The sequence below is a fragment of the Micromys minutus genome (assembly GCF_963924665.1).
Source record: "Micromys minutus genome assembly, chromosome: 2".
In the NCBI taxonomy this organism is placed as follows: Eukaryota; Metazoa; Chordata; class Mammalia; order Rodentia; family Muridae; genus Micromys; species Micromys minutus.
Genome location: NC_137971.1, coordinates 59,181,411 through 59,204,985, shown reverse-complemented (window position 1 = coordinate 59,204,985; position 23,575 = coordinate 59,181,411). Strand labels below are relative to the sequence as shown.

The 23,575-nt window shown below is 46.6% G+C and overlaps 2 protein-coding genes across 2 annotated transcripts; both read left to right on the top strand.

Moving 5' to 3' along the window:
• Positions 1-449: 449 nt before the first annotated feature.
• On the top strand, positions 450-7,827 carry PAOX (polyamine oxidase). Its single transcript, XM_080913174.1, has 7 exons — positions 450-649; positions 1,082-1,568; positions 2,225-2,424; positions 3,742-3,994; positions 5,440-5,552; positions 6,223-6,380; positions 7,541-7,827. The coding sequence occupies exons 1-7, from the start codon at positions 493-495 to the stop codon at positions 7,682-7,684; spliced, it is 1,512 nt and encodes a 503-aa protein (XP_080769300.1). The 5' UTR covers positions 450-492; the 3' UTR covers positions 7,685-7,827.
• Positions 7,828-11,008: 3,181 nt separating this feature from the next.
• Positions 11,009-22,800, top strand: MTG1 (mitochondrial ribosome associated GTPase 1). The gene is made up of 11 exons (XM_080912870.1): positions 11,009-11,139; positions 11,684-11,750; positions 13,309-13,411; positions 17,184-17,264; positions 17,829-17,885; positions 18,147-18,237; positions 18,950-19,011; positions 19,413-19,509; positions 19,828-19,909; positions 21,967-22,079; positions 22,371-22,800. The coding sequence occupies exons 1-11, from the start codon at positions 11,031-11,033 to the stop codon at positions 22,487-22,489; spliced, it is 981 nt and encodes a 326-aa protein (XP_080768996.1). The 5' UTR covers positions 11,009-11,030; the 3' UTR covers positions 22,490-22,800.
• Positions 22,801-23,575: the final 775 nt, after the last annotated feature.

Genomic DNA, 23,575 nt, shown 5'->3' with positions numbered 1-23,575 from the left:
TCCACTGTGAGCCGACAGATCAGTGGAAAGGAGACTAGAGCTATGGCGCACTCTCTACTTATATGAGCTGGGAAGAATGCTTCTGGAAGACTTCGCATCTCTGTGGGGTTCTTGGCTCACACTGCTGTAGCAGCCACAGCCACACCCCTCTTAAGGAGACTATGGGAGGGTCTAAACAGGAAGAGTGCTGCTCAGAGCACCTGGAGCTTGAGCGCTTCCGGGAGCTGCAAACCTACGTGGATGACACAGTGAAGGCCAGGGACATCCATCTCCCTTTCTCTGGTCCAGTTCCGAATGTTCACCAAGGCTGCCCAGACCTTGCCCACCTTCCGCCTTGCCCCTCCAGCTCTCCATAGACCCCGCCCTTCGTCCCACCTCCAGCCCGACGCACACTCAGTCCCTCCTTTCTATATAACCCCGCCTTCTTCCCCCGCCCCACCCGCCTCTGCTGGAGCGGCCTAGAGTCACCGGTCGCAGGACCCCGAGCAAACCATGGCGGCCGGCGGCCCGCGGGTGTTGGTTGTGGGCGGCGGCATCGCGGGGCTGGGTGCTGCACAGAGGCTCTGCCGCCACCGGGCTGCTCCACACTTGCGGGTCCTGGAGGCCACCGCTGGCGCCGGGGGTCGCATCCGCTCGGAACGCTGCTTCGGTAACCGCTCCTCGGTCGACCCCAGTCCCCATCCGGCTCCCACTGAGCCAGGAAGCCTTCCTTTTTCGGCTTCCGGAGTAAAGGAACACACACCCACGTTCACTGGGCCTGCAAAGCCAACTGGCCAAAGTTAGGAGAGTACTTTCTAGGGAAAGCAACCTAGGGTCCCGCACTTTCTTTTCTCAGCTTTGGGGGTTCCTCGCGTTTCTCCTTAAGGAAGCCAGTACAGGCTGTCTTGCCCCTCCCCAGGAGTTCCCTAAATCTGGTCTGACCAAACCATGCCTTTGGAAACCACTTGACCCTGAGGAATAGGTCCTGGTATACAAGGAGACTATGTGATTCTCAAGATGTTCCTTTAGTATGTTTGGGAAAGGGTGGAGCTGATTTTTCTAGGGAGAGGGCTTCCAGGTAGCTTTTCCTGTGCCCTCCTAGGTGGTGTAGTGGAGCTGGGTGCACACTGGATCCATGGGCCCTCCCAGGGCAATCCTGTCTTCCAGCTGGCTGCAGAGTTCGGGCTCCTGGGGGAGAAAGAATTATCAGAAGAGAACCAGCTGGTGGAGACAGGAGGGCACGTGGCCCTGCCCTCCATGAGCTGTACCAACTCTGGAACAAGTGTGAGCCTGGAGCTGGTGGCAGAGATGGCCAGTCTGTTCTATGGACTGATAGACCGAACCCGGGAATTCCTGAATGAATCCGAGACCCCATTGGCCAGTGTTGGCGAGTTCTTGAAGAAGGAGATAAGCCAGCAGGTGGCCAGCTGGACTGAGAAGGAGGACACCAAAAAGCTCAAGCTGGCTATCCTCAAAACCTTCTTCAACATAGAGTGTTGTGTGAGCGGCACCCACAGCATGGACCTGGTAGCCCTTGCACCGTTCGGGGAGTATACAGTGCTGCCTGGGCTGGATTGCACCTTGGCTGGGTATGAGCCATAGCTCTGCCAACTCTATCCATCCTGTTCAGGCAGGGACACTAGACTGGAGAAAGGAGGGAAAAGGGGGAGGCCTGGAGCAGGCAGGTGAGGACACTGCCCTCCCCGTTCAGAGAGATTGGTTTCTCTTTCTCCTAGTTGTGTTTAAGCAAAGATGTGTCCAGGGAACTGAGGAGGAACTATCTTGAATGCTCACTTCTGATATCCTAGGGAATCTCATGCCAGGTGTTACATAAGGGCCTTCAGGTGCAGGGAAGCCAAGCAGGCTCTTTCTCTTTGGCAGGCGTCAGGCAGGCTTGCGCATGCTACCCCCAGCCCCTGACACCAGGCCCAAAGCTTCTGTCTAGGAGATGGGATTTGCGAGTCAGGAAGTGTATAAACCTGGGGCTGGTGTGGTGGTGGGGAACCCTGGTTCTCAAGGGAACTAGTCAGTATTGTGTTCATGGACTCCTTTGGCCCCCATTAGCAAGGAGGTGGATGTTAGTGGCCCTGTATTTTAAGGGGTTGCCTCACTTCCAGGCACTCCGCCATTACCTCTCCTTCTGGCTCTGAGTGATGCTCTCCTGGATGCTGGTGGCATCTTGGGGGGTTATTTTTGCCAGTTACCTTCCTGGGGCCCGTTTCACATCAACTTCTGTCTCTCCTAGTGGCTACCAAGGACTTACCAACTGCATACTGGCTTCCTTGCCCAAGGATATGATGATTTTCGACAAGGCAGTGAAGACCATTCACTGGAACGGGTCCTTCCAGGAAGCTGCTTTTCCAGGGGAGACCTTCCCCGTGTTGGTGGAGTGTGAAGATGGTACCTGCCTGCCCGCACATCATGTCATCGTCACGGTGCCATTAGGTAGAACTCTTTTTCTGATTAAGTTGCCTATGTCCCTGTCCCAGGCATCACAGGCCTCTGGTTTTTCTCCTCCCTTGGCTCTGGGTATTTACTGAGCTGTTGAGTTCATGTTTTCATGCTAAGGGTCTCCAGGTGGATGAAAGTGCTCCACCATAGTTTGTAGCAGTTGCACCCACCCTGCCTCAGCCTCCTGAGTGCTGGACTCACCATGCTGCCTTGCCTGGCTAATACTGTTTTGTCCAGAGATGTCATTATTAATAAATGCTAGAGGGAGTTCAGTAGTTCTTATTTCCCTGTTTCACGTGGTGTAACACAAAAGTGCTTATGTGGCTACATATCTCCGTAGATTGCAGGAGCTGTTTGTTCTTGAAGATCTAGATAGAATCACATTTCTCCCCATGCCCTGTGTATGGGGAGACAGTCTCTGTCATGTGCCTGGTTATGACCTTGCAGGCTTCCTGTTGTACTGATTTTCTTCCTTCTTTTTTTTTTTTTAACTTTAATTTTTATTTTGAGACAGGGTCTCACCATGTAGGATGTCTTGGAACTCACAATGTGAGCCAAGCTGGTGTCAGACTCAGAGATCCACCTGCGTATGCCTCCTAAGTGCTGGGATTAAGGCCTTCTTGCTTTTGTATTGGTTTCAAGCAGACGTTCTCTCCTCTGGTTTGTCTTTGTCGTTTGACTGTGGGCTGTTCTCCTTTCTCTTCCTACTTAGACTCATCTAAGTGTGTTCCGCAGTAGAGTGTTTGCACAGATGAAGCCCTGGGTTCAGTTTCTAGCACAGTACAGAGCAAGACAAGCTTCCGGTGAAATCCGTGTGGTGACTCTCACAGGCTGACCCTCAGGAGTGTGACTGGCAGTTAGAGATAGAGGGTCAGTAGTGAGCTGTTCTACAGAGTCCTACTTAACTGTCCTTCTGTGACCAGTGAGTCTGTAGTTTCCCTCCAGTATGGTAGCAGTCAGTTTTGAGTCCTGGTGGCCAGGTCCAGCCTTTGGAATTTGTCTCCAGGTACCTGAATGAGTGTATGAGATGTTTAGAAGCACTTTTCTCTGTACAATCAGGACAGGTTCCTTTTGATGTAGATTTTAGTTAAAACCTAACTTATTTATTTATTTACTTCTTTATTCTTTTTTTTTTTTTTTTTTTTTTTTTTTTTTTTAAAGCAGGGCCTTACCATGTAGCTCCTGCTGTGTCCTGGACTCACTGTAGATAAGGCTGACAGAGAACTGTGCCTGTCACTGCCTCCTGAGTGCTGAGATTAAAGACATGCACCATGAAACCTGTCTTAAACTACATCCCATGCTGAATTGCAGGTTTTCTTAAAGAACATCAAGATACCTTCTTTGAGCCACCACTGCCTGTTAAAAAGGCAGAGGCCATCAGAAAACTAGGCTTTGGTACCAACAACAAAATCTTCTTGGAGTTTGAGGAGCCCTTCTGGGAGCCTGACTGCCAGTTCATCCAGGTGGTATGGGAAGATACATCACCCCTACAGGACACAGCCCTCGCCCTCCAAGACACCTGGTTCAAGAAGCTCATTGGATTTTTGGTCCTGCCTCCTTTTGAGTATGTATGCGTCTATGAACTCTAGGGAAGTGCTGGCTGACTCACTAGTATTAGTCTATTGGAGGACCTGGCTGTGCACAGTTCACTGCCAAGTATTTCTGAGTGTTTAATTGGAAGAGGAGCATGTGCTCCTGATGTGTTGGTTACAGATACCCCCACCCTAGTTTCCTGAGAGACAAATGGAGGCCCAGAATGTACTCTTGGACTCCAGAGATGTAATACACACATACACACACAAAACCCTGCCACCTTTCAAATTCAATTTGTTTGAGAAAATATGGTTATCCCCTCCTGTCTCTCTGTGTGTGTGCATATGTGTGCATGCTTGATGTCTGTTTGTGGAGGCCAGAGGTGGACTTCAGGGGTCTTCCTCTATCACTCTGAGACAGGGCTTTTCACTGAACCTGTAGCACATTCACTGACTTTTGCCTCTCCATAATTGGTGTCATTCAGAAAATGTTGGTTTGGGCTGGAGAGATGGCTCAGGAGTGAAGAGCACTGACTGTTCTTCCAGAGGACCTGAGTTCAATTCCCAGCAACCACATGGTGGCTCACAACCATCTGTAATGGGATCTGATGCCCTCTTCTGGTGTGCTTGAAGACAGCTACAGTGTGCTCATATAGGTAAAATAAATAAATCTTAAAAACAAACAAAAAGAAAAATGTTGGTTCATGGTAAATTTATCCCACTGATGTCAGAAAGCTCAGCTGTGTGAGGCTGTTACACTCTTGGCAACATACACAATTTTGCTAAAATTCTAGTTTTTGCTTCAGAGCTTAAATTTAATTTTTTATCAACATGTACTATTCATTTTCTTTCCTGAGAAAATATCTGCTCAGTATCATGGTTAGCCAGGTGTCCTTGTAGGTAAGGAAGGGGTGTGTGAAGGAATCACTCCAGACTGAAAGACAGCACACCAAAAATCCTTTATACTTTCACCCGTTTCTTCACACAGACACACAAAAATGCACCCAATGGCCAACATTTAATAAAATTAGTAACCTAAAAAAAAGATTTTATTTTTGTGAGCACACTAGTCATCTTCAGACACACCATAAGAGGACAGGCATAGGATCCCATTACAGATAGCTGTGAGCCACCATGTGGTTGCTGGGAGTTGAATTCAGGACCTCTAGAAGAATAGTAATTGCTTTTAACCACTGAGCCATCTCTCCAGCCCTGCCATTCAGTAACTTTTAGGATTTCATTAAGGACCTTCTCAAGTGAAATCAGCATCCCCCTCATGCCAGTGTACATGGTGGTGAAGAAATGGCTTGTCGGTACCTCCATCCTCTAAGGTACTGAGGGATGTGAAAATAGCCAGATGCTTTGAGAGCTAAGACCGTAGGAGGACTCTGGGGGAAGATTCTACCTGGTAGTGACCTTGACATAGTCTGTGTGTGTGGCCAGCAGACCTGTCTCTCATATCTTTCTGTTTATACAGGTCTTCACATGTGCTCTGTGGGTTTATTGCTGGACTCGAGTCGGAGTTTATGGAGACTCTTTCAGATGAAGAAGTGCTTCTGTCTCTAACCCAAGTACTTCGGAGAATGACAGGTACTTCCCATTTTTTATATATAGATATATATTCATACACATACACATATATACATACATATATAATAGCATATATATTACAGAATATATATTAGAGTATATATATATATAATAAGATATATATTACAGAAAATATATTCTGTATTCCTCTCTCGTTTCTTTTTTAATTTTATTTTTTATTTATACTATTTATTTTATGTATACAAGTACTCTATCTGCATGTACACTTCCATGCCAGAAGAGGGCATCAGATCACATTATAGATGGGTGTGAGCCACCATATGGTCACTGGGATTTGAACTGGGGACTTCTGGGCCATCTCTCCAGCCCCTCCCCCCCAGCTATATATCTTATTGGCTAATCTAAAGAGGAAGTAAACTTGCAAAAGAGAAGTAGGAATTCCTATCTGCACATCTCCAAGACAACTTTTCTTCCTGGGCAGTGGACAAATCATGGTTTGCAAACCTTCCTAGTTTTAAACGCAGTTGTCAGGTACTTTCAGGTGAGGAAACTTAGAGGAGGCATCTCACGGTGTTGCTTATTGGCACCAGCTGTCCCTGTGAGGTGCGGGAGAGCAGCTACGACAGGATACTTCTTAGGAAAACAAGCACTGGCTTTGTTTTATTCCAGGCTAGTGAGAATTCTGATTTAACGTTTCTTCATGTTTCAGGAAACCCACAATTGCCAGCAGCTAAGAGCGTGCTGAGGTCTCGGTGGCACAGTGCCCCTTACACCCGAGGTTCTTACAGCTATGTGGCTGTGGGAAGCACTGGGGATGACCTAGATCTGATGGCTCAGCCTCTCCCTGTAGATGGAACTGGCACTCAGGTATAGTGGCCTGCATAGTGGCCTGCTTTGGTGTTGGGCACCGGGGATCCTGCTGCTAACTAAGGCCTAAAGGTGTGAATGATGGGTGGGGCTGGGGTCTCACAGACACACAGCCAGTTTCTTTTAGAAAATAGGAGTAACTTAAAGTCGAATGTGCTGGCATACACTCATAGTCTCAGCACACAGGAGGCACATGCAGGAGGAATGTTTAGAGTCCACAGCCAGCCTGGTCTATTGAACAAGTTATAGGCCAGCCAAGGAGAGTAAGACTACATCTCAACAAACTCAGATCCAAACTTAGAACTTAAAATGTGTAATTTGTATCAGAATTACACATACTCATGGCTTACAGAACTATACAGTGCTGTCTACAGAAAGAAAATGAAACAAGAGTCCCTGGTAGGGACAGCCATCTTCTTTCCCACTATGCTTCCGGCTGTCTGCCTTTTGCATTGGGGCTGAATTCCTGAGTACACCAGGCAAGCATGCTACCACTAATTGACAGTCCCCCCAACTCTCCACCTGATTCTAATATCACAAGTCTAGGTGGGCCGGGTGGCTCATGCCTCTGTAATCCCAGCTAAAAAGACCACTAGGTTAGTCTGGTATACGAAATGAGAGTCAGTCCAGCCAGAAGCACTGTTTCAAAACGATTTAATTATGGAAACCAACTGTAGAAAAGCAGGTAGAGCAGAGGGTGCTGTCCCTTCCTCTACTCACTACCTCTACCTTCTACCACAGGGGGCAGAATCTGCCCATTGTCCTTTGACTTATTGAGGAATTATCCATGTAGATACTTCAGTGCATATCTCTAAGACAGCTACTCAGTATCACCTGGTATTCACTGCTCAGTTTGCCATTTATCTCATGGTCCCTATCAGCTTGCTTATTGTCAGACCACTTTTAGTTGTAGGCAGCAACTTCTCACCACTCTTTGGTGTATTCGGTTTAGCTGCACTCTCCCATGGTAGTTCAGCAACTCTTCTGGGCATAGTTGAGGGACCTACCACCTGGGTGTTTCTTCACACCTGCCTGGCATGGGCAGTGATGGCTTCTGCCCATTTGTAGAAGTCCATGGATGGGTAGGGGCTCTGTTTTCTGTGTATCTCTCCACAGCTGTCCCCCTTACATCCCTGTTCTAACTTGGTCTTTTTCTGCAGCTCCAGGTACTCTTCGCTGGGGAAGCCACACATCGGACATTTTATTCTACCACACATGGGGCCCTCCTGTCTGGCTGGAGGGAAGCTGATCGCCTCACTAGTCTGTGGGACTCACAGGTGGAACAGTCTCGGCCCAGGCTGTGAGTGCCTGCTGCTTTGCTCAACGGCTTGGGCTGACCAAGCTCTTGATTTGGTTTGAGGTTTGGGGATCTTACTGGTACCTTTAATTTTGGGAAAGTGGCTTTGTTTCATATGTCTGTTGGAGTCTGGCTTGGTCTGATCATGGATGTCCCGTTAACTATTGTACACATAAAGCAGTTAACACTGCCTGAGTGTAGAGTTTGTCTCATACTGCATCCAGTTCTCAACCTGTCTCCACTGAGTCCAGGCGCTCTCTGTGCCCCTTCTATTCCTACTTCATGGCATTCCTCTCTGGGTTCTTTGGGCCTGAGGGCCCATGGTTGCCCTTTGTCCTGTTAGTGAAGGCATTCACTGGGGCTGGAGAGATGGTTCAGTGGTTAAGAGCACTGACTGCGTTTTCAGAGGTACTGAGTTTAATTCCCAATAACTACATGGTGGCTCACAACCATCTGTAAAGGGATAGATGCCCTCTTCTGGTACGTCTGAAGACATCAACAATGTACTCATATAAATAGGTAAAATCTTAAAAAGGGGAGGGGGCTGGATAGATGGCTCAGCTGTTAAGAGCACTTGGTATTCTTCTAGAGGTCCTAGGTTCAATTCCCAGCACCCACATGATGGCTCACAATCATTTGTAATAGGATCTGATGCCCTCTTCTGGCACACAGGCATACATGCAGAGAGAGTACACATATAAAATAAATAGTGAAGATGTTTCCAGGGTTCCCACAGGTGTTGTCCAGGACCATGACTAATGAATCCTCCTTTGATCATTAAGGGATCAATGTCAGGTGCCCTAGACTGGTACTAAATGATCATGTATTTATCCTATCCTGACCTGTTTTGGAGTTCTGGGAGAAGGTGAAGAAGAAGAAGATGGCTTAAAGACTGTTGGGGAGTAGGTTGGCCAAACACAGGGAGGGTGTGGAGATTGAGAGAATATGGAGTAAGGGTGCTGGGGAGCCAGGTGTGGGGGCAGATGTGAGGAGTGTGCTGCGTAGGTCTCCTGGATAGGTTGCAGTCTGTTCTCATTGTCTTCACAGCAGCTCCAGAGGACAGGTCTGCTGCTCCTGGTTACAGAGGAGACAGAAAGAACACTTAGACATATTAACTTCTTCATGTTGCAGCTGTCACAAGGGCTTGCATATTTCTGGAGATGGTTGAGGCTGAGAGATTAGTCCAGCCAACTTCTCTAGTGAGATAGTGTCTCAAAAGCTCCAGAGGGAGCTAGAGGAACTTGCAGAAACCCTTGTCCCATCGTTGCATAACATGGTACTGTCACTGGCCCCAGGTTTGGAAGCACTGAGGGCAAACCTTCCTTGTTCTGTTATGCTTACACTTCCGAAACAGCTCTAGGCTTGCTTCTTCACCGTCCAATTCTACGCTTGGCTCCTCATCCTTCAGGTCTTCAAGGCTTGCCCTAGCTCCATCCCAGCTGCTTGTCATGAAGGATGTCATATCATCAAGAACACTTGCTGCTTTAATGTCACCAGATTGCCCATGCATGTGAGAAAGCCAAACTCCATTAGGTTTTTATTGTCGTCCATAGCTTGAGGACCATGAGAAAATACAGATTTTTCAAGGGCAAAAGTCTCTGCCATTAACACTCAGGGACACATTTCAGTTTTTAGGAGTGACTGGAGGTGGGGGAGGGGAGGGAGGGAAGCCAGGAGGATTTAAGCTGCTAGGGATGGGGTGGTGTTCTTCCGTGGTGGAGAATTGGCTTGACATACTTTAAACTTAAACTTTAAACTTAAAATCTGGGCACATCCTCCCACCCCACTCCCCCATTTTCCATTTGAGACAACATCTCACTCTGGCTCAGGCTGGCTTTGAATTTTCTATTCTGTTCCAGTCTCACAAGTGCTGGACTTATAGTCTGTGTCTGTCTGGGGGATTTGGGGGTTGTAGTGTTACTGGGGATCAAACCCAAGGTTTTCTGCATTCAAGGCAACCATTATAACATTGAGTTACATGTCAGCCCTTTTTGAGATAGCGTCTCTCCTAGGGTAGTTTCTGATGCCTGGCTTACGCTGGCCTCCACCACTCTTAGCTGGTATCACAGGCCTGTTCCACCAGGTGGGGCTGGATTTACATTTAGTCGTACAGCTGTGAAGAACACTTCACTTTCATTGTATCAATGGGAATATAGTCAGTACTTAGAACAGTTCCATTAAAGTGTTAACATTTGAAAAAATGATTGCATTACATATGCAGGAGTGTGTGTGTGTGTGTGTGTGTGTGTGTGTGTGTGTGTGTATATGTGTGTATGTATGTATGTCTGTGTGTGTGTAAAAACCTGAAAGTTCTAAGAAAGGCTTAAGAACTTATAGAGGACAACTAAATTTTATTACATTGATTTATAGTGTAAGTGTAAGTGGGAAAAAGAAGACTTTACTTTTTAGACAGTGCCTCTTGTAGCCTAGGCTGACCTTGAACTCCTGACCCTCTTCCTTCTACCTCGTATGCTAGGATTACTGGTGTGTCACACCTGCTGAGGCTTCTAATTTAAAGTTTTATTTTTAGTTTTTGTAGAACAGGCTACAAAGTGAGATGTTGTCTTAAAAGGAAGAAAAAAAAAAAAAAGGTGCCTAGGGCAATTCCCTACAGTGGTGAAGCCACATCTTCACTGCCAGCAGCTCAGATCCTTCTGGCTTCTCTACAAAATCCTAGGATTTTGGGCATGCGGGGCAAACTGGTCCTCCATGGTATATCCTCAAACCGGAAATATTTGGAATGTAGTGAAAACTCTCCAGCTTGGGACTGGAGAGATGGCTTGGGGGTTAAGGATGATTGCTGCTATTGCACAGGACTGAAGCTCAAGTCTCAGCACCCAGTCACACTACTCAAATTCCAGGTTCAGAGGACCCACTGGCTTCTGCACGCAGACTCTCCAGATAAAAATATAAATAAAATTGAGCCTTTTTTTTTTTTCTTTTCCTGCCTTGCCTTGTAGCTCTGGCTCTGGAATCCATCAGTCTGGTTTCAAACACACTGAGAGCCACTTGCCTGCCTCTGTCTCTCTGGTGCTGGGATAAAAAGTGTGCGCCACCACAATACGAGAGCAGATATCAAAAACAAACAAACAAACAAACAAACTCAAAAAAAAAAACCCCAGTAACGTCTTTCTAAAAAGAGGAGAAAAAAAATCTTCAAATTACTCAAAGGAACCTCACATAAACTCAGGAATCTTGAGAATAGGGCAGCACACTGCGCCTTCTCGCCACTGAGTAATCCGGGTCAGACGCATGTGCAGTTGCGCACGGAACCCAGGCGCGCCGGAACCCTGAGAGCAGATTCAGGCCCTGGCGGAAGCGGTCCGTCTGCGAGCTCTTCCGACACCTGCAACATGAGGCTGTGGCCACAGGCATGGAGTGCGGTCCAGGCCACTTGGCGCGAATGTTTCCCCCTGCAAGGTCACGATGTAGCACGCTGGTTCCCCGGCCATATGGCCAAGGGTGAGGCCAGCGGGGAATGCAGGCAGCACGGGCGCGGGTACTGGCGGTCCCGGTCCCTTTGATCGCCTTCCTGGCTTCGGGTTGGAGAGCTGTTTTGTGCCTGATACTTTGAGTCGCACTGAATGGTCCCCTGGAAGGCACATGCAAGCTCGTGTCTGAGTTTATAGGTCACAGCTTGGCCCCAGGCAGCCGTTGACGTAGTGCGGCCCCGGTCTGCTGGTTGCTGTGGTCTTGGCTGCCGGGGCCATTTGAGGTTATAGTGTGTGGCAGAAAGGCGCGGGAGTGTGAGTGGGCAGCTGGCAGTTGCGGGGCGGAGCCTCAATGTTTTTGTGCGTTGAGGTTAAGTCAGCACAGTATCAAGAACTTCATGATCAAGACCATTATATGTGAAGTGTTCCAAGACCATCCAGGGCACCCTGGAACTTGGCGAAAAATGCTGTCTCCTTTAACCCTGTGTGCGCTGATGGGGTCTCAGATGTATTGCCTTAGGAGAACTTAAATTCGCCCTCTTTAGCTGTTCCCTTAGTGGCCCTCTATCTTCTAGGACTAAAGAAGATGCAGAGGAGTCTGAAGTTGGTGGATTGTGTTATCGAGGTTCATGACGCCCGGATATCCTTTTATGCTGTAGGAGAGCATCTCTGTTAGACTATAAAGGCAGCAGCAGGATGCTATCCTGGTTCTTCTCCATCTCCTTTGGACAGTCTACTTCGTTCTGCCTCTGGTCCACTCATATGTCTACAACTGTGACAGTTTCTTTTGTAATTGCTGGGACATAAAGCAGTGTTTTCCAATTCTCATTACACATCAGAGCTCCTGGGAGGCTTTTACATCAATAGCTAGGCTCTACTTAGATCAGAGTCTCTGGGGTGGGGTCTAGGCTGGGCGTTTTTATTTTTAAGCTCCCATCTAATACATTATTTGTCTCAGGCTCTGGTTTACTTTTAGGGGTAAATTATGAAACCTGAGATTAAATGATCCTGCCAACCTGGGTTTTCCTCTTGTCCTTAAGTGAAGATTGGCAAGTCATAATCATGTTCATTAGACATATGCTTCTCTGCCTGTTTTGTTGCATTTAAGCTGTGTTTGGTTTCTGTTAGCATGTGAGTTCTTCCTCATTCTGCTTAGCCCTTAAAAGAGAGCATGGGGATGTCAGACCACCAGGCCCCTGGAACAGCTGGTGGTAGGTGTGGGGACCTGCTGCCACTGGTGGGAGTCTCTGGAAATAGTAACAGAGAGAAGGAATTACTTCAGCCTTCAGAGAACTTCAGGAACATTAGCAATAATACATCTTGTGTATTTGTTTTAGGCTATACATGTCTACTCAACTAATATCACATGTTGCCAGTGTGACATCATCAACACCACCATCATCATCACTGAGACAGGATCTCACAAAGTAGTCTTGACTGGCCTGGAACTTACCATGTAGATCAGGATGGCCTGGAACTCACATAGATCTGTGTGCTAGGAGTAAAGGAATGCCCACCATTCCTGCCTATATTTGATTATTAAAAAGTAAAATGTTATTTGACCTTTAGTCTCTGGAACACTTAGCTGAATCTAGGATGTGGCAGCAGGTCTGGCATGGGTAGTGGTTTCTGTAGCATTTTAGGAGAGGAGCCTGGAGGTAGCAGATGGGTGTTTAGCCGGTGCCAGATGGAACAGGAAGAGGCCTTATGATTCTTATACTAGATTCTACGGGAGGGCTGAAGGGGCAGAATGTAGAGATAAGAAGCCCCATCCTGCCTATGTTAGAGTCACATGATGGAGTCCCACATCAATGTGGGGTAGCTGAGGAGAGCTGTAGGAAGTAGCATCTCCAGAGAGGATGGGTGGTGCTCGAGGTTGTCTGGCTAGGATTTCACAGGAGTCTCTGTTTTGTAAATGTTCAGGCCATTTCAGTTTAAGCTTAAATTCCTTGGGATCCAAACAGTGGTTTCTCTATGAACTTTGGTTTTATCCTTTCCACCATCTGCCTGGGAAGTTAGGTAACAACGCCTTCCCTGAATCACACCCTTCACAAGCTGCAATGTGAGGGCTGGCCTCCCAAGTCTGGGGTCAGGAAGATGGGTTGTATGGTGACACTTACTCTGAGGTGGACTTCTTTCTTTGGCTTTAGCTCCACTGGTAAAGCTCCATAGGCATTATGCCTTAACATCATCAGCACATCCCGTTTTCAGGTCGAAATCCTCTGTTCCAAGAGCTACTTGGTCTGAAGCCGCATTTGCTTGTCCTTAACAAAATGGACTTGGCTGATCTCACAGAGCAGCAGGTGAGCGCCTTCTTACAGATGCTTGCAGCAATGATAGAGCCACAGACACAGGAAAACAGACACAGGCCTTCTGTTATGCCCCCAGGGAAGGCTATACTTTAAAACAACTCCTAGCTTGGACAGAGGCTTCTGGCCTGACTTTTTAGCAACGGCTGTTTCCCTCAATATGGAAGTATCGCCCAAATGCTCAAGATGGGCACACCTCCTGTGGGAAGTGGGTTGGTGTGCTGCTGGACCCCTGGTGACCACTATAGCCACTTTGTACCCACAGCTTTTCTGATGGATGCTCTGTCCACCATGTCTCATGTGGGCACATGTGACCACTGAAGCAAAGGGACTGGTTACATTTTACTTAGCTCTAATTAATTGGGAGATTCACAAGGCTATTGTATGTAGCCCTGGTCATTGTTGGTGACTTGTAGTTCACTTGTGGTAGCTGCAGTGTCCCTAGCTGACTTTGTATCCAGCTTGATCTCAGGATTTTTGCTGCTAGTTGCTTTCTGAACACCTGTGATCCAGAAACTGGAAGGTCTGGGAGTGGACTGGGATAGGAAAAGCTCAGTGTACCTAACAATGTCTAGCACAGTGGTTCTCAACTTCCCAATGCTGTGACCCTTTAATACAGTTCTGCATGTTGTGGTGACTCTCAACCATAAGATTATTTTTATTGGTACTTTATAACTGTAATTTTGTTGTTATGACTTGTAAATACCTGTGTTTTCTGACAGTCTCAGGCAGCACTGGTGAAAGGGTCATTTGAACCTCAAAGGGGTCCTGACCACAGGTTGAGAACCACTGCTCTAAATCCAGGTAGAATTGGGTTCGAGGGCAGTGTATTTTCTACATGTCCTGGAAGTAAAAAGTGACAGCAGGGGATGTTATTTGAAATCTTGACTTTACTTTTTACCTCCGTGTTCTCAAATTCTTTGGAAAGAGGGATGTCAGGACCTTGAATTGAAACCAGATTTTAGAAAGTTGTTAATGATGCAGAAATTTTTCCTTTACTGAAGAGCAGCAGCTACCAAGGCTACCAGGGCTGTTTCTAGTTGCAGGACCTTCCCCCAGACTTAGAGAGCTGATCTCCAGCGCCACGTGTTGCACAAGTTTCTTCATTTTAACCCTCCCCCTCTTAATTAATCGTTAAGTGCCTTCCCCTGGTTTTTATTACTTGAAATTTAAGCTGTTTAGGGATTGCTTTACAGACTGGTGTATACTGCCCTCTACTGGGCACACATAGGAGGTGAGAAGAGTACCAGGCTTCTCAAGGACCTTAGGCTCCACACCCAAAGCCTGTACTAGAGGGATGTTTGAGTAAATTTTCACGGAGAACAGAGATCAGTATGTCTTTAGTCATGGCTAGTACCATTTTTATTTCCACCAAAGATTTACTCTTTGTGTGTATGAGTGTTTTACATGTGTATATGTATGTATGTATGTGCAATATACATGTGTGCCTGGTGCTCACAGGGGTCAGAAGAGGGTGTTGGGTCCCCTGGAATTGGAACTGTGACTTGTATAAGTGCTGGAAACCAAACTTGCCAAGAGCAGCAGATGTTCTTAACCTTTCAGCCAGCTTTCCAGCCCCCCCCCACCAAGTATCTTAATTGTATCATGTGAAACTGAAAATAACTAAAACTGTCAATATTAATGAATTACTTCTTGTTTATTTAAGCATTTACTATGCTTTGTGGTTAGTAATGACCAAACACAATCATGACTTTCAACACATACTGATAGATGCTAATATAAATAATGTATTATACTGAATATTAAACCTAATGACTTTATGTCAGTTCTAATGTACTTTTAGCACTATTTATGCTCTATAATCAGATTGAGTTCAATATCAATACCATTTTAGTTTACAATGAAGTCCCATGCTGGATGTGGTGGCACACCCTTTTAGCTAAAACACAGGAGGCAGAGGCAGGCAGATCTCTATGAGTTTGGGGACAGCTTGGTCTACATAATGAATTCCAGGCCAGCCAAGGCTACACAGTGAAAAGCTGTTTCAGTTTCCCCTTCTCTCCCCAAGGGAGTCTTATATGATAGACACATGAAAGTGATGGATTCCTCAGAGAGGTCAGCCCCTGTGAGCTTGGTGTTGAAGCGGCTTCTAGCCCTGGCTCAGTCCCACTTCATCTCCAGAAGCACTCGAGTCCCTGTGAGCAGGCCATGTCCTGGTGTTTACTCTGGCAAAGCCTGAGGTACCCAGCACAGCTATGTCTGCCCTCTTCCTACCTGATCTTCCTTAGAGCCCCTCACCTCAGAGCCGAGCTCTTCCTGTGCTTGCTGGCATCCACTTCTTGTTGCCGGGCTCCCAGAGTTTCCGCTGATGCACAGTGCACCTGCAGCGTCCTTCCAAGCTTAGAGCCTTGCTTAAGTTTTTATGATTTTGAGGCAGGGTCTTACTCTGTAATCCTTGCTGGCCTGGAACGTGTTGTGTCGGGACAAGGGTGACCTCAAACTCACAGAGATCCACATGTGTCTGCCTTTTGAGTGCTGGGGTTAAAGGGAGGTGCCACCAGGCCAACCAGATTCCTTTTTTAAAAACTTTTTTTTTTACATTTATTATTCATTTACTTTGTGTATGTGTGTGGGGTATGTATTTGCCATGGCATACATTTGGAGGTCAGAGGACCACTTGGAGGGGTCAGTTCTTTCCTTCTACTGTGTAGGCCTGGGGATTGAACTCAGGTTGTCAGGCTTAGCAGCAAGCATCTTTACTAGCTGGGCCATCTCACTGGCCCCAAGCTCAGAATCTTGAATTTTATATATCACGCCATATATATGTACATATAAAAACATATATAATGTGTGAATATATTTGTGTATGTTTGATACACATGTGTATCAATTGTGTATACTACTTGCTGCTGTTTGTTAGTTTTTGTTTTTATTTTTTGTAAATGGGTATTTTACCCGCTTCTGTGTTTATGCACCATACATATGCATTGCCTGTGGAGGCCAGAAGAAGGTGTTGAATCCCTGTGACTGGAGTTATAGAGTACTCGTAGCTGCCAGGAGGGTGCTGGGAATCAAACCTGGTCCTCTGGAAGAGTAGCCAGTGATCTTAACTGCTGAGCCATTTCTACTGCCCTCATACACATATACACACATACACATACACACACACACACACACACACACACACACACACACACACACGCACATTTTAATTTTTAATTTATTTTAGACAGGGTCTTTCTTTTTTTTTTAAATTTTTATTAGATACTCTGTATTTACATTTGAGATGTTATCCCTTTTACCCACCCCACTCCTATCCACCCCCACATTTGCCTTCACAAAGGTGCATTCCCTCCTGATCACCCTCTCCATCCCATGGCCTTGGCATTCCCCTATATTGGGAAAACGTTCCCTCTCTGAAACAAAAGCCTCTTTTTCACATTGATGCCAGACACTGCTATCTTCAGCTACATGTGCATCTGGATCAATAGGTCTCTCAAAGTGCGCACAAAGGGTGGTGCTTTACTCCATGGGAGTTTTGGAGGGCTTGGCTGGTTGATGTTGTTGTTCTTCTCATGAGGTTGCAACCCCTTTCATCTCCTTATATCCTTTCTTTAGCCACCTCATGGGGTCCCTGAGTTCAGACAAGTGGTTAGCTGCAAGCATGCTCAGCTGTATCTATACGGCTCTAGCATAGTCAGACAGGGTCTTTCTAAGGCATGTACCACTGTTCCTGGAATACCAGTCATGTTTAGTATTTAAGTTTTAATTTAGCTTAGTATTAAAATAGAAATGTATTTTTCAGAAAATTGTCCAGCACTTAGAAGAAAAAGGCCTGAAAGATGTTATTTTTACAAACTGTGTAAAGGATGAAAACATCAAGCAGGTAAGCTTCTGTACATGTTACTTGCTAAATATTTGGGATATGGTCCTGGAATTGGCTTAAACCGCCCAGGGGTGCAGGATCTCCAGGGCCACCTGTTTCCTGTGTGTGTACTCACAGCCTGAGTGAGCTTTGAGGGAGTCTGCTGGGTTCTAAGTAATAAGAGCCTCTTGCAGAACCCAGTAACTTATTTTCCCAGTTGTTTTGATAGAACTCTGAGCTGATGTGTGGAATGTCTAATAGGTAGCTATACTTGGTGTAAGAGTCCTCCTTAGGTAGCCACACCCCTGGGTCCCCCCCAGCTGTGTGTGTGTGTGTGTGTGTGTGTGTGTGTGTGTGTGTTGGGAATGGGTGGATGAATTCTAATTAACTATGGCTGTTGGACAGTTGGAGGCGTAGTGATGTGTGTGTGTGTGTGTGTGTGTGTGTGTGTGTGTGTTTGTGTGTTTGTATGGTCTCTACCCTCCTAAGCAAGGGGCCAGTATAAGGACAGGGTCACTGACCCTGCTATTTGGAAGTGGGTCAGTGAGGGATGCATAACCAGAAGATGTGGTCTGTTTATTGCAGATTGTCCCAAAAGTCACAGAACTGATCAGGTGCAACTACCGCTACCACCGAGCAGAGGTTGGTTGGGTGCAGAGCTGGCGGTGGGTATGTGGAGTTATCCAGTTGCTTCCTGCCTGTCCAATCCGAGCCTTCTTTAATACAGAAGACTGGGCTGTGTCCTGGCCAGGACCCAAACTTTGTTTTACTGTTCTTTATCGGGAAACGCTGGGCCAACCCTCCTGGTCAGCACAGGCAGGGCCCTTGTGTTGATGTTTCTTTTCCCCTGAGCTGTGTTTCACAACCTGGTGGGATAAAGCCGAAACTCTTCTGCTTCCACAGAACCCAGAATACTGCATCTTGGTGGTCGGTGTCCCCAATGTGGGCAAATCCTCCCTCATCAACTCCCTGAGGCGGCAGCACCTCAGGACAGGTAGGCAGTCTCTGTGTGCTGGCTCCTACTCCTAGAGCAGACTGTGAAAGTGTGGTCAGCCCCATGTTGCTTTGTGGCATTCCTTCCACATCTCGTGGCCTGTTCTATTAGCTAAGAGGACAGACAGCTCGTGGTCTGACGGTGGCCCATGTGGTCAGCAGCCATGCGCTTCACAGTGCACACTCACCTCACTTTCACATGCGCTTGACTTTTTATGTATTTTAGACTTTGGGATAAATTTATATTGGCTTTATTTTTTTGTACTAACACTATAGTCTTTATTAACTTTTTTTCTTTTTTCTACAAAGCCAGATGTGGTGGCACATGCCTTTAATCCCAGCTCTTGTGAGGCATAGACAGAGGGGCAGAGGCCCTGACTCCAAAATACAAGACAAGACTACAACAACAAAACTCACTTGCAGTGTCAAGGCCAAGAGTTTTAAATCGTGTCGTATCATTTTAGAAAGGGGCTGTTGTGGGTGTTAATTGGAGAGCCAGCTCTGGACATTTGTCAGCCCTTGGCCACTGTGCCTAGCTTTTGAAAACCTTTGCCATGTATTCTTTGAAACTGAGTAAGGAACAAAGTATAATTTGACAAGCTTATTGACCTCTGGGTTTCCAATCTGCTTGTTGGATATGTTAGTGAAACACCTTTCATTCCTTGTTCTTTTGCTGTGTACACATGTTTGATGGACTCTTTGTGTCTTTTCAGGAAAAGCTGCCAGAGTGGGTGGTGAGCCAGGAATCACAAGAGCGGTGACATCCAGAATCCAGGTAGGGTCCTCGGTAGCTGAGCCCAGAGCTCTGTGCAAAGCTTTGCAGGCTCTGCTGAGTCTGGCTCCTCTGAGTGCAGCGTTGGCCCTGCTTCTGACCTCCTTTCTTTCCCTCCTTGCGTGTTCCTGCCACCGCTGCTCTGTCCCTGTGAAAGTCCATCAGAAAGGCAGCCTTCTTCCAAGAGCCACACTTATGTATTCCCTTTTATTTTCCACGGGCCTCAGGCTTTCATTTGTTCTCCAAATTAATCAGAAATTATACCCTATGGTGATTCTAAACCTCAGTGCAAAAGACAACCTATGTGGTGGGTTTATTCAGAGGCCTGCCTCAGAGTCTCCAGCAATGATTTAGCTGTTGGGCACAGGCTGCCTGCCTGGCTTGACTCACCTTCTGCTTCACAGGTATGTGAGCGTCCACTGATGTTCTTGCTGGATACCCCTGGGGTGCTGGATCCTCGAATTGAAAGCGTGGAGACAGGCCTGAAGCTGGCCCTGTGTGGTAAGCCTCTGCTCTACTGCTGACCTTGACTGTCCCTAGGCAGGTGGACTTGTTACTCCCTCTATCCTTCCTGATACCAGATGCTTTTCACAGTTTTGAGAGGGAGACTAGCTCATAGCATGCATGTGCTGGCTTCCATTCTGCCTTGTAGTAGGGGTAGACAGAGTGGTCATGCTTGGCAACCAAGTCACATGCCATATAGGAAGAAGGCCAACAACTGTCAGCTAACCTGCTGGGAGGTTCTGCCTTCAACTGGGAAACATTCAGGCTTGGTGGGGCATAAATGCCCACTGTACCATGGGCTTACTTGTCTTGCAGGAACTGTGTTGGACCACCTTGTTGGGGAAGAGACCATGGCTGATTATCTCCTTTATACCCTCAACAGGCATGGGCTATTTGGGTGAGTGGCAGTGGGTGTGGGGACTGTAGCCCCCTGCTTGCTCATTCTATCTCGGTGTGGTTTTAGGACTATATCATTAAGATATTGTATAATTTGTATGTTATTACAAGTGTATGAATTGATAAGTTTCACTATATGACCACATCATTGTCACCCAAGACAGTGGACATTCTGCTGGGTGTGGTGATCCATGTCCCAAATCCTAGTACTTGTATTGCTGAGAGAAAGGATCATATACTTGAGACCAGCTGGGCTACATAGTAGCATGACTGATCCTGTGTTTACTTTGTCGCTTCCCTAAGCCCCTTGGGTGAGGGAAGAAGATGAGTATCCGGTCAGTGAAGTTACACAGGACACCTCCTGGGCAGCACGAGCGTTCTGAGTCTCCCATGCTCTACCTTCCTTTTGGCGGCTCTGCTCATTGTCTATCACCCAGACATCCTGCACTTGGTTTATCTGTCCACCCTGCTGGACATGGGGTGTGTGTAGCTCTTGCCTGCTATAAAGAAAGCTTCTGGAAGCGTTCCTGTATGGTCTTAACTCGATGTGAGTTTCTACTCATCTTGGGTAAAATGCAGGAGAATGTCTGAGCCACTCAGTAGTGGTGAGCTTTAGCTTCCTACAGAGCTGCTGAGCTGTTCTCCAGAGCACTGTGTTGTGCCATACACCACCTAGAAGACAATAGGGGTCTACACTTTTCCAAATCCTCTTTACACTTGTGGCTAGTCTTTTATATCATATTTTTGGGTTTAATTTTTTTAAAAAAGATTTATTTATTTATTATATGTAAGTACATTGTAGCTGTCCTCAGATATCAGGATCTACAGGGTATCAGATCTCATTATAGATGGTTGTGAGTCACCATGTGGTTGCTGGGATTTGAACTCAGGACCTCTAGAAGAGCAGTCAGTGCTTTAACCCACTGAGCCATCTCTTCAGCCCAGATTTTATTATTTTATTTAATGTACATGAACTTTGCCTGTGTGCATGCCTTTATACCATATGCAGCATCTATAGAGGAAGGCATCATATTTCCTAGAGCTATCATTATAGACAGTTGTGAGCCACCATGTGGTTGCTGGGAATTGAACCCAGGTCCTCTGGAAGAGCAATCAGTGCTCTTAACTGCTGAGCCATCTCTCCAGACTATCATCCCTTTTCGTGTTTGTTTTTTGAGACAGGGTCTCTCTGCATGGCCCAGGCGATCTGTTGGCCTCTGCCTCCTGCATATGAGATTAAAGGCACACACCATCATATTCAGCATCTTCTCTCTCTCTCTCTCTCTCTCTCTCTCTCTCTCTCTCTCTCTCTCTCTCTCTCTCTCTCTCTCTCAGTGCTGTGGATTGTACCTGGGCCTGAAAACAGTAAGCAGATGTTCTACTTCTGAGCTACTTCCCATTTTCTTACTTTTAAGTTGCACTACGTTACCCGTTCTGAGGGATCAGGTCTATACACAGTTTTCCAGGAGTCTAGGCCTTGCCTTTTCTTCTGTTGGCACTATATCTTAGTTTTGGAAGTCTGACTTAGTAACAATATGCTTCCTTATGGTACTTCTTTATATCTAGAAATATGCCTAGCTTGAGGCCATAGAATTTATTTTCTTCTTGGATAGGGGCAGCTTAGGTTTCACATTTAGGTATATGACCTTCTTCTGCTACATATTAACATATTCTTAGTGTATGATGCAACCATGATGTTCTTAATTTTGTACATTGATGACTGGTTGTCCAGAAAATTTTGTTGAAGATTTTTCCTCACTAAATTGTCCTTCTACCTTTGCTCGGAATCCATGTTGTATGTCTGTCTGTGGACACTTCTGTACTGTCCTGGTGAGGGACTAAGCACTTTTAACTGGGTGCAGGCATTTGAATTTTACATTGATAGGTGATAAGTCTTTACTTTTCACTAAGAATTTGTGAGCCTTGTTCTGGAGCACCAAATCGCCTGGAAGCAATCTGGTCCTTCTAGGAACCCAGGAGCTGGCTCATCTGAGGTGTGGTGAGTGTGAATCCTCAGCTTGGAGCCTCAGAAGTCTGACTTGTGCTGTGGGCCTCCAGGTACGTGCAGCACTATGCCCTGGCCAATGCCTGTGACCATGTAGAGTGGGTGCTGAAGAATGTGGCTATCAAGCTGAGGAAGACACGGAAAGTGAAGGTTCTCACAGGCACAGGTGAGTGAGGCTGCACTGCGAGGCATGAGGCCCTTACTCTGTCTTCTGTTGGGACAGGAGTGAGACACAGAAGGAAACCTGTAGGCAGGGCATTATGGAGATTTCTGGAGGGGAGGACTTTTTAGTGTAGGCTTCAAAGGGTGGTCTTAGCTCTGGATGGTTGCTGGGTAGGTATGATGCCGTGTTCTTTCTGAGCATGCCCTGTTCCCTAGATTGCAGATGATGCCCCTAGTGGTCTCTCAGGCCTGGGCTGTCTTTAGGCCCCTTTCTTATCAGATCCTCTGTCCTCAGGTAATGTCAATGTTATCCAGCCGGACTATGCCATGGCAGCCCGAGACTTCCTTCGGACCTTCCGCAGTGGGCTGTTGGGCCAAGTGATGCTGGATCGTGACGTTATAGCTGCTTTCTGATGACATTAACCCCTGGACTGTCTGGCTGGAGTATGGTCTCCTGCATCATCTGTGGGACTACAGCTGGAGTGTTTAATGCTTAGAACTGTTCCTCCAGTTCAGCTGGTACCTGAGACTCGCTCGTCCCAGCTCCAAAGTGCACTTTATTCTCTTGTCCACTAGAGTCTGGTCAGTCCTGGTTTCTACTATCAGGCCCCAGGAGTCCTGCATATATGGCTTGGTCAGGAGGTTTTCTCAGTCTTAAGAAGAGTTTAATGCTATCGCAGAGGTGTCTAAGTTACAATCTGTAATTTTGAAAAATGGATTAAAAGTCCCACTTAAAAAAAACTCTCTGACTTCTCTTATTTTATTTTACTTTATTTATTTTTTTGTCATTTTGAGACAAAGGTTTATTATGTGGTTTGGGCTGGTCTTGAACACATGTCCTGCCTACCCTTGCTTCTTGAGTGCTGGGATTATACAGGTGTGTGCCATGACACCTGGTTAAAAGACCTATTTTCTGATGGCTTTTTCATTGTGCACTTAATATGTTGAGCCCATATATCAAATTCCCTTCCATCAATGAATGCTGGGGATTGGTATATTAGGGGCTGGGGTTCCTAAGTCAGATTCTCCAGTGTCTTAAAGTTCTGCAGTGAGGGAAAAGCTTGTTACCAGCAGAGGGCTTTATTTCACAATGAACTCACTGATAAAGTGCACAGACACGGCCAGAAGGTTTGCAACAGGGTGTCCTCTCCCCTTGCACTTCAGAGCCTGTACGTCAGGAGGTCATCTGCTGCAGGCTCAACTTTGTACAGGTCAGAGGATCACTGGAAAGGGTTCACAGGCTAGCCATTGAAACCATGGTGGCTGCGGAACGCTGCAGAGGGCATGTACCATCATGGTTGACCTCCATGTACCTGTAGGTACCTAGAAGATGTTGCTGCCAGCAGCTTGCTGTCTACAAAGAAAAGGCAAAGGGTTGGTTGATACAGATAGGAAGTGCTGTTGTACCAGCTTGGCTACCCTGCTCAGTAGTTCTAGACTTTTCTGTTCAGTATTGACCTGGGCTTTTCATAGTTGCTTGAACCAGTGCTTGTAGGCTCT